Here is a 14,453-nt window from a genome sequence, read left to right as displayed (position 1 = left end):
GAAACAGGGAGACTGGGGATGGAGAAGGAGAGGTAGGGGTATAGAGATGACAAATAGTGATCAGATGTGACAGTGAGAAATAGAGACGGGGGGTTGATGAAGACAGAGATGAGAGACGAGGGAGAGGAATAGAAGTGGCATATGGAGACTTTGACGGAGACAGAGATGGGAGAATGGGGAAGAAAATCCTTGCAACGGCAGGCATGATAACTAGTGAGCCAGTGTATGACCGGTACAAAATACTAGTTTATACATATATATATGCAGGGCACTTTGCCGTATTATAAATGTATAGCCTTTAAAAATATCCATCTTAAATTGAATGTTTTAAAAACTAGCTCTATTATATAGTGGAATGATTTAAGTGATATCATTTTGTATGGTATGTATATTGTTTATGTAGTTTAATATAGAAATAAAAGTGCTGGCAACAAATACTTCCTTTTGAATTAAGCTTCAGTATGTTTTATCCTATTTAGGTAAAGCTGATGGGCTGTACTTGCAGGATTTTGGGGAAAGCAAGTGCCTGTACTACATTTTATTCTGGCTTGTCAAGGTAATTAAAACAGCGGAAACTTAATAGTCCCATACATCAGCAAACAGAAACAAATAATTCACGGATTGTGTGATTTCTCCCCCCCCCCCCCGTTTGAAAGATTCTTCAATCCACCAATCATTTTTTTAGTAACAGCCGGCAAATTGGCTGATTGTTACCATACACTAGCAATCTACAGCCCCAATTGATCGGTGAAGTCCAGCATGTTGGACATCCTGATTTACTGACTCCGATCACTTTTAGTCAGAATCACCGACTGATGTACCCCATACATTGCTGAATGTTTTTCTCCCAATCATCTTCAAAATGGGGAATTGCCCCAATCCGTCACAGATTTATGGAGGACTTTAGAAAGAAGGAAGGCGATAGGACAGAATATTTATTCACAGTAAGAACTATGAGTTAACTTGTTGGGTAGTGCCTTGAAGAGTAAATCCCAGCTATTCCCGCACCAAAGGAAACGATAAGAGATAGGGAATTTAAACATAGGGACACAATGGAAAGTAGTATTAAATTATTTGGGGACCAGAATGAAAAAATACATAGTAGTAAATTAGGATTAGGACATGTGCTTTATACCACTTTACGGTGTTTGTATACCTTTTTCCCTTTTTTCTAGACAGGGCAGAGACAAATATGTTGTCTGGTGAGTGGTCGATATATATATAATACGTACACCAGAAGTTCACAAACTCTGCTATTACAGTCCACTTTTTAAGCATAGCCATAAACCTCTTGGTGTGTCCCCTGTAACAAGTGTCCTCCACGCACAGATGGGTTAGCTTTAGAGGTGCTGTATTCTCTACTTGACAGTGGACTTGACCGATGGATAGATGGACTTGACAGTGCCTTAGGGCATATTAAACATCTTTAAATTATTATCATATCCTTCCCTTAATTAGAGCTTTTAAATAGCATTTTTCAATAAGCCACTTTAAATAGTCTTGATCCTTATGATGATAATGCTGTAGTTTGGAAATATATATAGGTGTATCTAATCGATTAATGATGTGACCTCTGATTGCACCATGATATGTTTAGGTGCATCTTAGCGATGTGGCTGAATGCTTATCTAGCCTGTGCTTTTTATTTATAATTAAGTAAATGTTTAAGAGTTTGATTATGTATTTGACTTTACAGAGGTTATTGTGCTGATCAGTGGTAAGAATTACAGCTAAATCCATTTTAGTTTCATGATGTAAAACTAAATGTGAAATATACAAATTGGTTGAATACTTTTTATATTGATTGTAATATGACACTTTTTATTTGTTGCTTGGTATCTGTCCAATCTATTGACCTTTAAATAATATTTGCTTTTGGTATTAATTAATGCAAACAGTACAAAATATGATAGACTATAAGGAGTGTTCTACCCAGAAAATTTTGCCAGCTGGGTGACATCAAGAAGTAGCCCGGTAGCGGGTCTTCGCCATAATGAAATGTTGAAATCCTGACCTTATATTGATTTAAACTCAAGATTAACATTTTATATATTAATTATTCTCTTCTTAGAGGCCCAGTTGTCTGCAGCTTTTTTATAATCAAAATCTGTAGGTCTGGTCCCTCTAGTGAAATTAGCATCAAATTATTTAGTGGGCTTTTCTTCATGCCATTCCTTACACAGGTTTTAAAACTTTAGAGTAGAAAATCCTTTCACATTCAGCTGTGCTTACAGTTATAATTAGTCCAGTAGCAGTTAAAGATTTGTCCTCCTACACCTAGCCTCAATATCCCATGCGGCGAGAAACGCCTGGTGTAAGTGAGCCGGCAGGTCCCGTGCAACTTGGCTTACGTCAAGTGCTTTCTTTCCATCGTTTTCACCCAAAGATACTTCTTAGTGGCAATCGGATCTGACAAACCGCTTCACGAGACTGCACTTATTAATTTAATTTGTATTTCTTTGTATGTATTAGTCTGTATACAGTACATAGCACAATGGAACTTGATATGAAGAAAAGCCGCTGCTGCTGCATCATGGCACTTCATATAAAGATTCAAACTCGGTCACACACAGATATACAAGTGTCATATATCAAATTAATTAGTACAGTCTTGTGAAGCGGTTTATCACATCCAATTGTGCATTTTCAGGTCAAAAAGACGATCAGTGGAAGCCAAGTTGCACAGAAACTAGCGCCCTGAGAAGGGTTGCTTGGCACGACTGCAGCAATAGTGTAGAGCCAGATTATGTACAAGGTGATGCAGGTGGCTGCTTAGGGCCTAGTAGGGCCCAGAGACCCACCTGCCGGCAAGCAGGGGGTCCAGCCACGAGGGGGCATGCAGCCACGAGTAGGAGAATCTGGCCGCAAGTGGGGAAGAGGGCCTGATGTCAGTAGTGGACTTCCTGCTCTATTAGAGCAGGAAGTTCACTTGGGCTTGCTGGAGCCAAGACACTCCCACAGGGTCTCGTCAAAAGCCCAATGGTCGCGATTATCGCGACTATCGCCAGGCCGCTCGCACTAGCTGTGGGTGGTCACCCACAGCTTTGCGAGCGGCCTGGAGGCCGAAACAAAAAAAAATTGCCCTGATTCAGAGCGAGCGCTTGCAAACGAGTGCCTTTGAATCAGGCCCTGAGACTGAGAGACTGCTGACTCAGTGCATACCTCCCAACAAATGATGAAGCTTGCAAATTAGTACCCCATGTGCGCCGAAGGCATCTCTTCAGTAGTCAATGATTGAATGCTTCCCCAACCTTCCCCCTTCCCGCGGGACACTTTGGCCTAAAAGTGGGACTACCCCGCTGAAATCAGGATGTTGGGAGGTATGCACAGTGGGAGTGGTGTTGCACTACTGGGTAAATCCCATGAGAAGCTACAGAGCGGTCAGATGAGCATGTGATGATCTCTGATTGGAGATCAGCAGCAGCAGTGAGTGAGAACATAGCAACAACAGGTAAATGGAGCTGGGGATATGGAAAGAAGGAGAGTTTGTAATTGGTATAGTTTGGGGAAAGTTTGTAAGTAAGTTGTGTGTGGGATTATGAGGATGAGTTATGATAAAGGGGTTAATGCTTTTTGTGTGGGTTAATTAAAATGAATGTTTTTTTTTTAATTAGACAGAGGAAGGTACAGTAATGACTGTGAATGGAATTTCTGATGTGAATAAGGGACTGTTTTTATATGGGGGGCCATCAGTTATGGTGATTGGGCTGCTATAATCAACCTGAAGTAGTTTAATGATTTTTTTTAAGAGGGATTTTTTTAGGACGAGGGGATAATATTGTGTGGCAGTCTCAAAATGCTCTGTGTTGTATAGTGGTCATTCATATGCTTTCTGTATGATATGGAGGTCATTCACATGCTCTCTGTATTAAATGGCTCTGACTGTATTATGTGGCAGTCAGCGCTCTCTGTATTATATGGCAACCGTTCACATGCTCTCTGTATTATATAGTAGTCAGTGCTTTCTTTATTATGTGGTGGTAATTCACATGCTCTTATTATATGGCAGTCATTTACATGCTCCCTGTAGTATATGATGGTCAGTGCTCTCTGTATTATATGGTGGTCATTAATATGCTCTTTGTTTTATATTGCAATCACAAAAATGGTCTCTAAAGTGCATGGCGGCGACAAAAATGCCCTTTGTGGTGTAAAGGCAGTCACAAAAATGCTGTTTGCAGTGTATTGTTGGTCACAAAAATGCTCTCAGTATTGTATGGTGGTCACAAAAAAGGGAAGGGGAGGTGCATAATTCAGTCCTATCTTCACTTGCGACTGAGTGGATGTAACTGGGCTGCAATGGGAATGGTTTGCAATAATGTGCTGATGGAATTGCAGACACTGCTGATTAAAAATGTGGCCTATCACTGCTTATCGTTAAGTAGAACTTATATGTTTTATTTATTAATGGATTAGTTTGCGTTGTAATTTATTTTTTCTTTCTGTAGTGTTAGGGGGCTCTTTGTAAGATTTTCTTTCAGCTCTAGTTTGTCTAGAAAAGGTATTCATTGTATGAATGAATCAAGATGGGGCCCCAAACCAGTATCTGCGGCCCTGGTATGAGGACACATATGTAGTATTGCTAAATTTGGAAAATATTAGTTGAGCTCAGTTGTTGTGTTGAAATGTATGCAATATCTGTTTTGAATCTAGATACAATTTTAATGATACAACCCAAGTGCTTTTTGGACAAAAATACAATATTTTTAACATTGGCCCAGATACTGCCTCACTTACTTTTTGGACACAGATGGCAGTGCTGCCCAGATACTGCCCAATTTCTTTTTGGACACAGATGCATTTTTTAAGGGCGCCCAGATATTGCCCAATTGCTTATTGGACACAAATACATTTTTTAACAGCCCAGATACTGCTCAATTGCTTTTTGGATACAGATAGCCAGGCCCACTTGCTTATTGGACACAGATTGCAGTGCTGCCCTTATTCTGCCCCACTTACTGGCTGAACTGATAGCCAGATTTATTTACTTCCCCCACTTGCAGGATGGACTGCTAGCCAGCCCAGATAATGTCCCTCTTGCCGGCTATACATAAGGACCAGAAAGAAACACACGGCTGTCCACTCTCTTCACTGTTTAGCCGTGACTGTTCCCGATGGCAGCTGCACCCTTCCTTTTATGTGTCTGACACTGCCGTGCACATTGAAGTGGTCAGTTACACGGCCCATAAGTCGTGCTGCACTGTCATTTCTATAGGCAGTATAGAAACGTAATTGAAGAGCGACTTTTAGCTGCATCACAATGCCGGACAACGGGAAATTTGTTCAACAGACCACCCGAGAAATAAAGCATAGGGAGAACACAGTATGGGGCACGTTCATCCCCATGGCTAATTGGATATGCCCCTATAAGTGTGATGTGAATGATCAGGCAGTGAATACTGAAATAATTAAACAATTTGAATTACTAAAATGTGTTGATTCATTATCACAAATTACATTAAAATAACAGATAAATGTGTTTACATGTTCTGGCATATCTGAATGGATGATGTATTACTTTGAACATATTTTTCTTTGATAAAATATCTTGTAAATCTTTTGTAGAAAATGCTCCATTGTAATTTGTTATATAAAAAACCCTGACGTTTTTTTCCCCACTTGGAACAATATAAAACCAATTAATTCTCTCATAATATAATGAAAACACAGGACTTATAATGTTTATTAATTTGCCTCTTAAAATTCCTGACCGCAGAATGTATGCGGCTGCCTATGTCATGATTTTATGCTTATAAGAATTAATTTAGCACACCAAAAACAATAATATGATTCATATGCCAAGCTCCTGAACAGAGCCCTAATAGGTTCAGACTAATATTTCATTTGTCTTTAGTTATTTGATAAAACTGTCCCCTGTGGTTTCATCAACATGCTGTAAAATAGACCATTTGTGTAGCTGACTTTCTATGCTGCATCAACTTGTTTTCTAATTTTAATGGCCTTGTTTTGCAACACAAAGAAGTATGCAAAATAATATAACTTCAGAGAAACAATACCAAAATCCATAATTAAGTTTATTTGTGAGTTTGGGATATTCGTCAGAGTGGATAAGTAGTGTTTGGTGTGGTCACATCTCGTTTCATGTGCAATGCACGTGTACAAGGATTTAACGTCTCTGGTTGCCGTTGTATAACTTTCCTTCCATGGAAACAGATCTAAAGTTTAGACTTCATTATGGATTCTATTGATTATATATTAAAACACAACTATTTTTGGTATGATGGAAAATTCTTCCTCCAGCAGTGTGGGACAGCAATGGGCACATCATTTGCACCCAGCTGCGCAAACATTTTTGTAGCAATATGGGAAGACGATCAAATCTGGCACACAAATGAATATGAAAAAAAACATAATTTGCTGTAAAATATATATATCGATGATATCTTCTTTGTGTGGGAGGGTTCAGATGAAAAACTACAAAGTTTCATACACTACATAAATAGTAACAACATCAATTTGGAATTCACAACTGTCATAAGTAAAGAACAAGTAACCTTCCTAGAAATCTATATTAAAAATAATCAAGTACACATAAAAACTCATATCAAAGAAGTTAATGGAAACAATGCACTACTGATTTCAAGTAACCATCACTACAACTGGAAAAACAACATACCTTTGGGACAATTCAGGAGGATTAAACAGAATTGTACAGAAAACAATATTTCAAAACTACAGTGTGAAGATATGAAAAACAATTTCATTCAGAAAGGCTATCGTGTAGAAAACCTCGACAAACAACTGGAGAAGGTGGAAAAATGGACAGAAAGGAGCTGATACGTTACAAACAAAATAAAAAGGAAGAAAATGTAAATGTACTGTTCATTACACAATTTAACAGCTATTCTCAAATAAATTAAAAAATGATAAAAAAAAACACTGGCATGTATTAAACCTGAATGAAGAACCCAAGAATTGTTTACAAAAAAACCAACAGTCTAAGACAAAAACGTGTAAGAAGTTTTTTTTACCTCTAGAGAACAAACCCCAACAAAGTGGAGGAAAAGGATTTTACCGATGTCTCAAATGCACAGCATGTAGAAATACAAGAGTACAGACAACAAAACCAATAAGAAATTTTCAATCCAATAAAACCGGAAAAGATTATGAGATTCATCAACACATTACATGTGAAACAGAAAAAGTAATTTATTAGAATGTCCATGTTGACTGCAATATATTGGACAAACGAAAAGAAAAGCAAAAACAAGATTAGCAGAACATACATATAAAGGACTTAATACACACAGTGTGTCTAGCCATTTTTCGGTAGCCCACAACAAAGATCCGTCCGGCCTTAAATTTCTAGTGATTCAAAAAATGAAACAAAACTGGAGAGGTGGAGACATATGTTGCAGTCTAAAGAAACACGAAACAAGGTGGATTTTTGAAATTAAAACCTTGCAACCATATGGAATGAACATCAATATTGAACTCAATGCTTTTTTGTAATGCTTTTTTTACAATGCTTTTTTACAATTTATTTATTTCTCTTATGAATGTTTAAATATTATTACACCTTTTTAACATTTTACATATCAATTTCACAATATTATTAGTGGCACCATGTTTTTATATTGTTTATTTTTTAGATCTATGTATTTTTTAGTTTTTATTACTTGTATCTAATCCCTATACCAAAACTGGTATTTTTAAAGATGGCCCCTTTCACATGTGGTTACCGCTATTTTAATTAAATTTCCGGGAGGAACTTCCTGTTTTTAAACCTAATAAAGGATATATAAGGAGTCCATCTCAATACACAGCCATCCTTGAAAAAGTGCAGATACTGCACGAAACGCGTTGGAGGCGCTTTGTATACCACGGACTACCTGATCCTTGGACCCCACTCACCTACACTCAAACAGTTTTATTACAATTTTTTTTTCTCATTATTATTTGCCACTTACATTTTTACATTTATATTATTATTATCTCACAGCCAATAGCGCTCACACATCCACATTATATTGAAACTTTTTATTGAGCTGCTTTTTAGTTAGCGCAAATATACTTATTTTTTTTTTAAATATTGGGTACATCATCTAGTGTGTACCCATGATATGCAAGCTCCCGTGGGTCGTTAGCGATGCCATGCTCCACAATGCAGCATGGCACATCCCTCCCCCCGTCGGACCCAGCATCGGCAAGTCGGTATGCATTTGCTGCATGCCGGGCCCTGACGCCCGCGACTTCTGGCTGGGTACACATGGTCTGATGTGTACCCAGCTTTGGATCTGTGGGATAGACTATAAGTAGTTCTGGTGGAAAAGATATATCTTTTTTTTATTTTTTTTTTAAACTCTGCATTTTTCATTAAGATATTCATAGTTAATACTAACAAACATATTTAGAAAAGAATTAACCAAAAGTACAAACAAAGCAGTACTAAGCTGTCAAGAGTCAAGTCAAACAGTATAAGAGGCCATAACAGAATTTCCAAAGCAATGCACGTAACAGATATTTTGAAACCTAAACTATACACATTGCAAAACATCAGTGCTTTGGTAACACCTTATGGGACATATTTACGACAATCCTCATCTCGATGCAGATAGGATGTGATAATGTTGCCCAAATTCGCAATACGATATTTGTATACATTGCAAGGATGTATCAAATATTGCATGCAGGTACAAAGATTGCAAAAAAGTTCTGTACTTGCGAATCCTCTCCCCGCACTTCTCAGGGTATTCCTGAAAGTGTGACTGCACATGCACCACCTGCTACCAACTGATTTCTTTGTAATCAGCCTTTGGTCTATCAGACCCACAGGCTGATCACAGAAGCCTATATTAATGGTATTATCTGGTGTAATTGGCACTGCAACCAGACTGGCACTAACAGGCGGGAGAGGAGAAAGCTGACAGTAGTGGCTACTGTCCACAACAGTGGACAGACAAGTGGAGGACAACCAGTGCAATACTGTAGGTGTGGTTTCTCTAAGACGCAGTTTAAAGATGGCCAGTCCATTTATTATTCTCTGTTATGAGCAGTGTTCAGACGGTACTAATTTATAAAACAGGGTTGACTGCCAAGCTGTGCTGTAATGAATGGATCACAGCTACTGTAGATGAAGGAAAAAGGCCAAATCCCAGACTATACTGTATGTATAACATTTGATTTGCTTGATACTTCATATAGGCACCTGTGTTCTTTAAAAAAAAGTATTATTACTGGATATGGTTTACCTTAAAGTAGCTGAAATATATCACAATTATTTGCATTTAAATGAGTACAAGGGAAGGTTTTTTTTGCAATTTTATTCCTTATTTTTAGAGTCCGACTAATAAGCTTGAAATGGAAGGTGGTTAAACCTATTATAGTTTGCTTTACTGTAAATGTAAAACATCAACTGATAATTGCATGCAATTTGTCCATAAATATGAACGGTACAGCATATTCAGTAGACTTATGTATTTACACATGCATTTTTATTTCATTAAGTTGTTTTTATCTACATCCGATCTCTGTTTCTACTTGACTAATACATTGAGAAACTATTTCACCATTTTATTTACAGAACACTTGAAATGTGGACTTATTATTCTCAATCAGCCACAGGACATAAATATGATACATCAGCTATGGAGTAAAGGTACTTAATTTATTTGTTTACCATTTGTTTTTTAAAGAGTCATAGTTTTAATGTATTTTCTCAATTGTACATAATACGTTTATAAATTTGCTAAATATTGTCACTAACTGAGGGATGTGTCACAGGCTGTGGCAGTTATTTGCCATTATTATGTAGATTATATTGTGTTCATTCTAGTACACTGCTCCTTTCACAACCCGTGAAATTCCTCTTTTCTGCCTGGGGTGTCGCTCTCTGCTCTGGTGCTTCTCGCACACTCTGGTCTGTCTCTAAGCAGTTTGTTGCCTCAGCTGAGTGTGCTAGCACCAGAGCAGAGAGCGGCACCCCAGGTAGGAAAGAAGAACTGCATGGGTTGTGACAGGTGCAGGGTGCTAGAATGAACACTAAACATAGTTGACAACTTGACCTTATTTCCATGGATAGTCCAGGGTTCCAAATGTATTTTACTGGAATTGTTTTTATTTTCCAGTACAAATTATAAGGTTTATATTCTGTATTTCCTTTTGACTCCATGGCAGCCTTAGCATATGGGTTAACTACTCTAACTAAATGGCTTACCTGTTGCCAGCGAGTCCTAATGGTCTTTGAATGCAAGCAGGGATGGCTCCATATGAAAGTTAGATGCTACTGAAAAGGAACATGAATGGTTTTGGAGATTCGTCTTTCCTCTTCTGTACTAAGAAGCGCATCATGATGTCCTTGGCACCCATAAAATGTCACTTGTGAATTGTATCAGAAAGCTGTACAAGTCTGAGAAATTGCTCTGGTTTAAATTTCAATTTCAAGGAGGATTTCTAGAAAGTTTAGGTTGATCCCACCCCTTCCTCACACTTCCTGGGAAAGCACTTCTTCAAGATGCTTCCTTGGAAAACTCGACGTTACAGTGTTGCAGCCGCTGATACTTTAACGTAGCATTTTGCATGTACTGTAGATACAGGAAAAGTCGCTCACAGAATATAAGCATACTGCATATCATTTTAATCAGCAGAAGCTGCTTGTGCTATTCTCATCGCTGTGCTACTAGATGCATTTTAAGGTAAAAAGTCACACAAAAAGACGCTCGGCTCTACCGATGCCACAACTGGAAGGACTGTTTAACGCACAAGTAGGCTAGATGTATGAGGACACATCTGTATATCATTTGAAATAATTTATTTTGTGGTGCAAACCAGGGGCAGAACTATGGGAGACAATGGAGGCGCCTGCCGCCGGGCTCCAGCACTGAAGGTGCACTTCCTCCACAACATTCACCCCATATTCACCCCACTTATGGCTGTAACTATGTACCCGAGTGTACCGTCATGGCCGCCCAATACATGGCACCTCTTCCTGGCACCTAAGAAGCCACTAGTGGAGAGCTCCATGTCAGACTATCAGCTACCGCCTTCGTCTATCTATAGCCTGTCTACATGCAAATTGCTACATTACAGTGTTAGCGGCTGTGACGGGGAGGCACCAAATTAGAACTTGCCTCTGGGCGTCAGGGATGAATTTATGCCACTGGTGCAAACTGTTCAAACCTACTTTTACTACCATTCCATAGATTCTTTATTTTCTTCAGGATGGATGATACAATGGTATTGCGCTCACAAGGGCCTTTTGCTGGAGGGGGAATGGCCACACCAACCTGGGGGTGTGGTTTCACCTCTGGCAGACCAGGCTCCCGCTGGGTTCCTGGACATTATTGGTTAGTTTGTACCTACCCTTCTCGGCAATCCTGACTCTTCCCTATCCTAAAAATTCAAATGTCTGTACGTAGTTATTTGGCATTTGATTAAGTTATTTTTTTTATATTTTTCAAGCAGTAAAAAGAATAAGACTTTGTAGCAAGTATTTTTGGGAGCGCAAAGCTATGCACATAGGACACACAAGCAGCTTATGCTGATTAAAGTAATATGTGGCATGCCGCATATCATTCTAATCAGCATAAGCTGTTTGTGCATCCTATTCCCACTGCTTTGCAAATAAGATGCATTTTAAGGGATAAAGTTGCACAAAAATACATTCAGTGCTACCGAGTGGTGCCACAGCATGGTGCTACTTGAAAGACTGTTTAATCCGCAAGGAGGCTAGATGTATGTGGACACCAATATAGTATTACTTCCCATGCATTATTAAATTAGTATCTCCCACACACACACACCATCATTTTATACAAAGCCTTGCTTTATAGCTGCACATGTGGTAGGTTCACATGTCGGATGATTCATACATGTGTTATGGGGTCATCAGGGTAGACCTGGTGAAGGGAGAGGAGCCTGTCAATCAGCTAGCCGCAATATTCTTTTGGAAGAGGTTCTGGGTAACTAGACAACCTACTTAATGATGTAAAGCTGAGTACAGACTGTACGATGTATCGTAGAATATATCGTTCTGACATGGATCAGAACGATATATCATACAAATCGTATAGTGTGTACGCCCAAATTGTCATTACCAGCCATCGTTCATTGCATCGTTCCATCTGCTATCCTGCACATCAGATGGGACGATGCTATGAACAAAGCGCAGCTGTTACATACAGCATGTAATGATACATCTTGCAGTAGTACAGTGGTTTGTGAAGTGTGCATGGCACGAGCAATGTATGGTTACATCGCTCGCCGCATTAATAGGTCGCACCGTAATATGGTGTGTACCCAGCTTAAGTATGCCACTGGGCTTCCACTAAAATTTGCCTCAGGAAATCGGTTCTTTTGGTGTGTTTACTAAAATGTATCATCTTTTAAACAAGAGAATACTCTTGCATTTGAAAAACAAAATGTGAGTCCATACTTTAATTTGAGAAAGTTGATTTATGCTATCTGTCCTGTAGATGCTTAAATTATCATTATTTTTGTGCTGGCTTCAGGCTTGGCAGTATATATTAATAATTGATTATTTAAAACTAGTCGCCACAGGTTTGTTTCTATAATTAATTTTATTGTAGTGTAATGTTTTGACTTATATGTTGTAGCCAGTAATTTATCATTTTTTTTTTTATTTGTTTCATGAAGTGAGTTTATTTAACAGCCTGTTAAATAAATTATTTTAATAATGCTTATTTGTTAAAAGCTCTACTAAGATATATACTACGATATATCGTTCCAATGCGAATCGGAATGATATAGCATGTGGATCGTTGAGGATGTACACCTGATTGCGAGTGTCACGGCAGTCGTTCATCGCATCGTCCCGTTTGCTGTGCAGGTGGCACAATATGGTGAGTGATGCCATGCTGCTACATACCGCATGGAACAATATATTGTGCGGTCGTACACCGAAATGTGCATTGTGTACGGCCGGCTCGATATATCAATCCGTCGCATCATTCCTTTGACTGGGTACACATCGTTTCGTGTGTACCCAGCTTTAGTCTTAGCCATAATGAGTGAGATCTATTGAAAAAGTAACATTGACAAAGTTAGCATATGCAGAATAAATCATGATCCCAAATGTATTGTAAATCACTTCTGAGACACTTACTCTGACCTGTACAATCTGCGGAATAATACAACTTGATGTGACAATATTAAACCTATCTTTCCACGTAAACCGGATGCTCAGTTAGCCTACAGTATATGGGCTAGAAGATTACTTTATTATTACAACTTGTTCAACTTGCTAAACAAGTCAGGGGTGCCAGGCCCTGATAGGCTGGTTACACACTAGGCGACCTACCAATGCGACACCCAATGGTACGACTGAACAATATATTGGGCGGTCGGTACACACTGTTCAATCCGGTTAATTACTGCCCAATTTAAATATTGTTCATCTGCGCCATGCACCTTCCTGGCGTCAGCAGCTGGGTTGCTCCCTTGGCCGTACAAGCACGGCTGATGGAACGTCCTCGATGTTGGCGCGCAGGAGCGTGCAAAGTGCATACACACTAGACGATCTGGATGATATCTTGCTCCAATCCAGCATATCGTCTATGAAATCGTCTAGTGTGTACCCAGCAATAGGTACACTGCACTTTATTTGTGTTGACCGAGTAGCTGCCATTGTGAGCAGTTTGGTTTCTATGGAACTCCAACAAATCGCGCTAATTACACGTTCTGTAGAGGATTCCCCTTTCCCTTCTGCCACCACCCAACACCTGTAATAGGGTCTTTCTGTCATGAATTTTGACTCCAGTGCAGAGATCTGCCTTAGACCAGATTAGCTATAGTCACAGCACATGTGGGCATCTCCTATGCTCTGCATAAATTCATTTTGGAGCTCATCAATCCTTTTAAGCTTCACCTCTCATTGTCAAGGATGCAATTCCAGTCAGACCCAGTCACTACCTGCCACTGAGGGATTTCACCACCTTGCTCACAAGGCCATGAATCATCAGTGCTTGCCTAGATTGATAATCAGGTTGGAAGGCATTTTGCCTCATAGCTAACCTTGGTAGGGACAGTTAAACTGCTTGCTCATTGCAATAACCTGATTCAGCCTGCAGCCTGGTAGAGTCTTGGATGGCTTGCACCCCTCCACAACTGGTCATCGGATTATTGATGCTCACATTTCCTTCTGCGTTAGCCAAATCCAATAAGTATCCCCCAATTTACACAAATTATTGTCCCATTTTCTTGCTAAACATTGAGATAAAGTTATTTGCAAAGATTTTGGCCAACAGCTAAATTCCTACTACTCCTAGATCTGGACCTAGTGGTATTTGCTTCTACTTGCTAAGCCTTGGCTAATACCAGGTGGATCTAATATCCCTTATGAGCAAAAATAAAATTCTTTCAGAGATACTGACCTTAGGTGCCAAGAAGTCTTTATAGGCCAGTGTTGGCTAACCTCGACACTCCAGCTGTTATGGAACTACATAACCCAGCATGCACTGCTACAGTTTTGCTAT

General features: G+C 39.2%; 1 protein-coding gene across 2 annotated transcripts in view; it reads left to right on the top strand.

Moving 5' to 3' along the window:
- Window positions 1-14,453, top strand: part of TPK1 (thiamin pyrophosphokinase 1) — a 702,648-nt gene that overhangs the window by 130,663 nt on the left and 557,532 nt on the right. For both annotated transcript variants that reach the window (XM_088461408.1, XM_088461407.1), the window contains exon 2: window positions 9,545-9,619. In XM_088461408.1, coding sequence (XP_088317534.1) covers window positions 9,545-9,619 — 75 coding nt within the window. The remainder of the gene's footprint in view (window positions 1-9,544; window positions 9,620-14,453) is intronic.

The sequence above is a fragment of the Taudactylus pleione genome, unplaced genomic scaffold (assembly GCF_031769625.1).
Source record: "Taudactylus pleione unplaced genomic scaffold, aTauple2 ptg001044l, whole genome shotgun sequence".
NCBI classification, from domain to species: Eukaryota; Metazoa; Chordata; class Amphibia; order Anura; family Myobatrachidae; genus Taudactylus; species Taudactylus pleione.
Note: the sequence above shows the minus strand (reverse complement) of the source record. Positions and strands in the feature narration are given on the sequence as shown.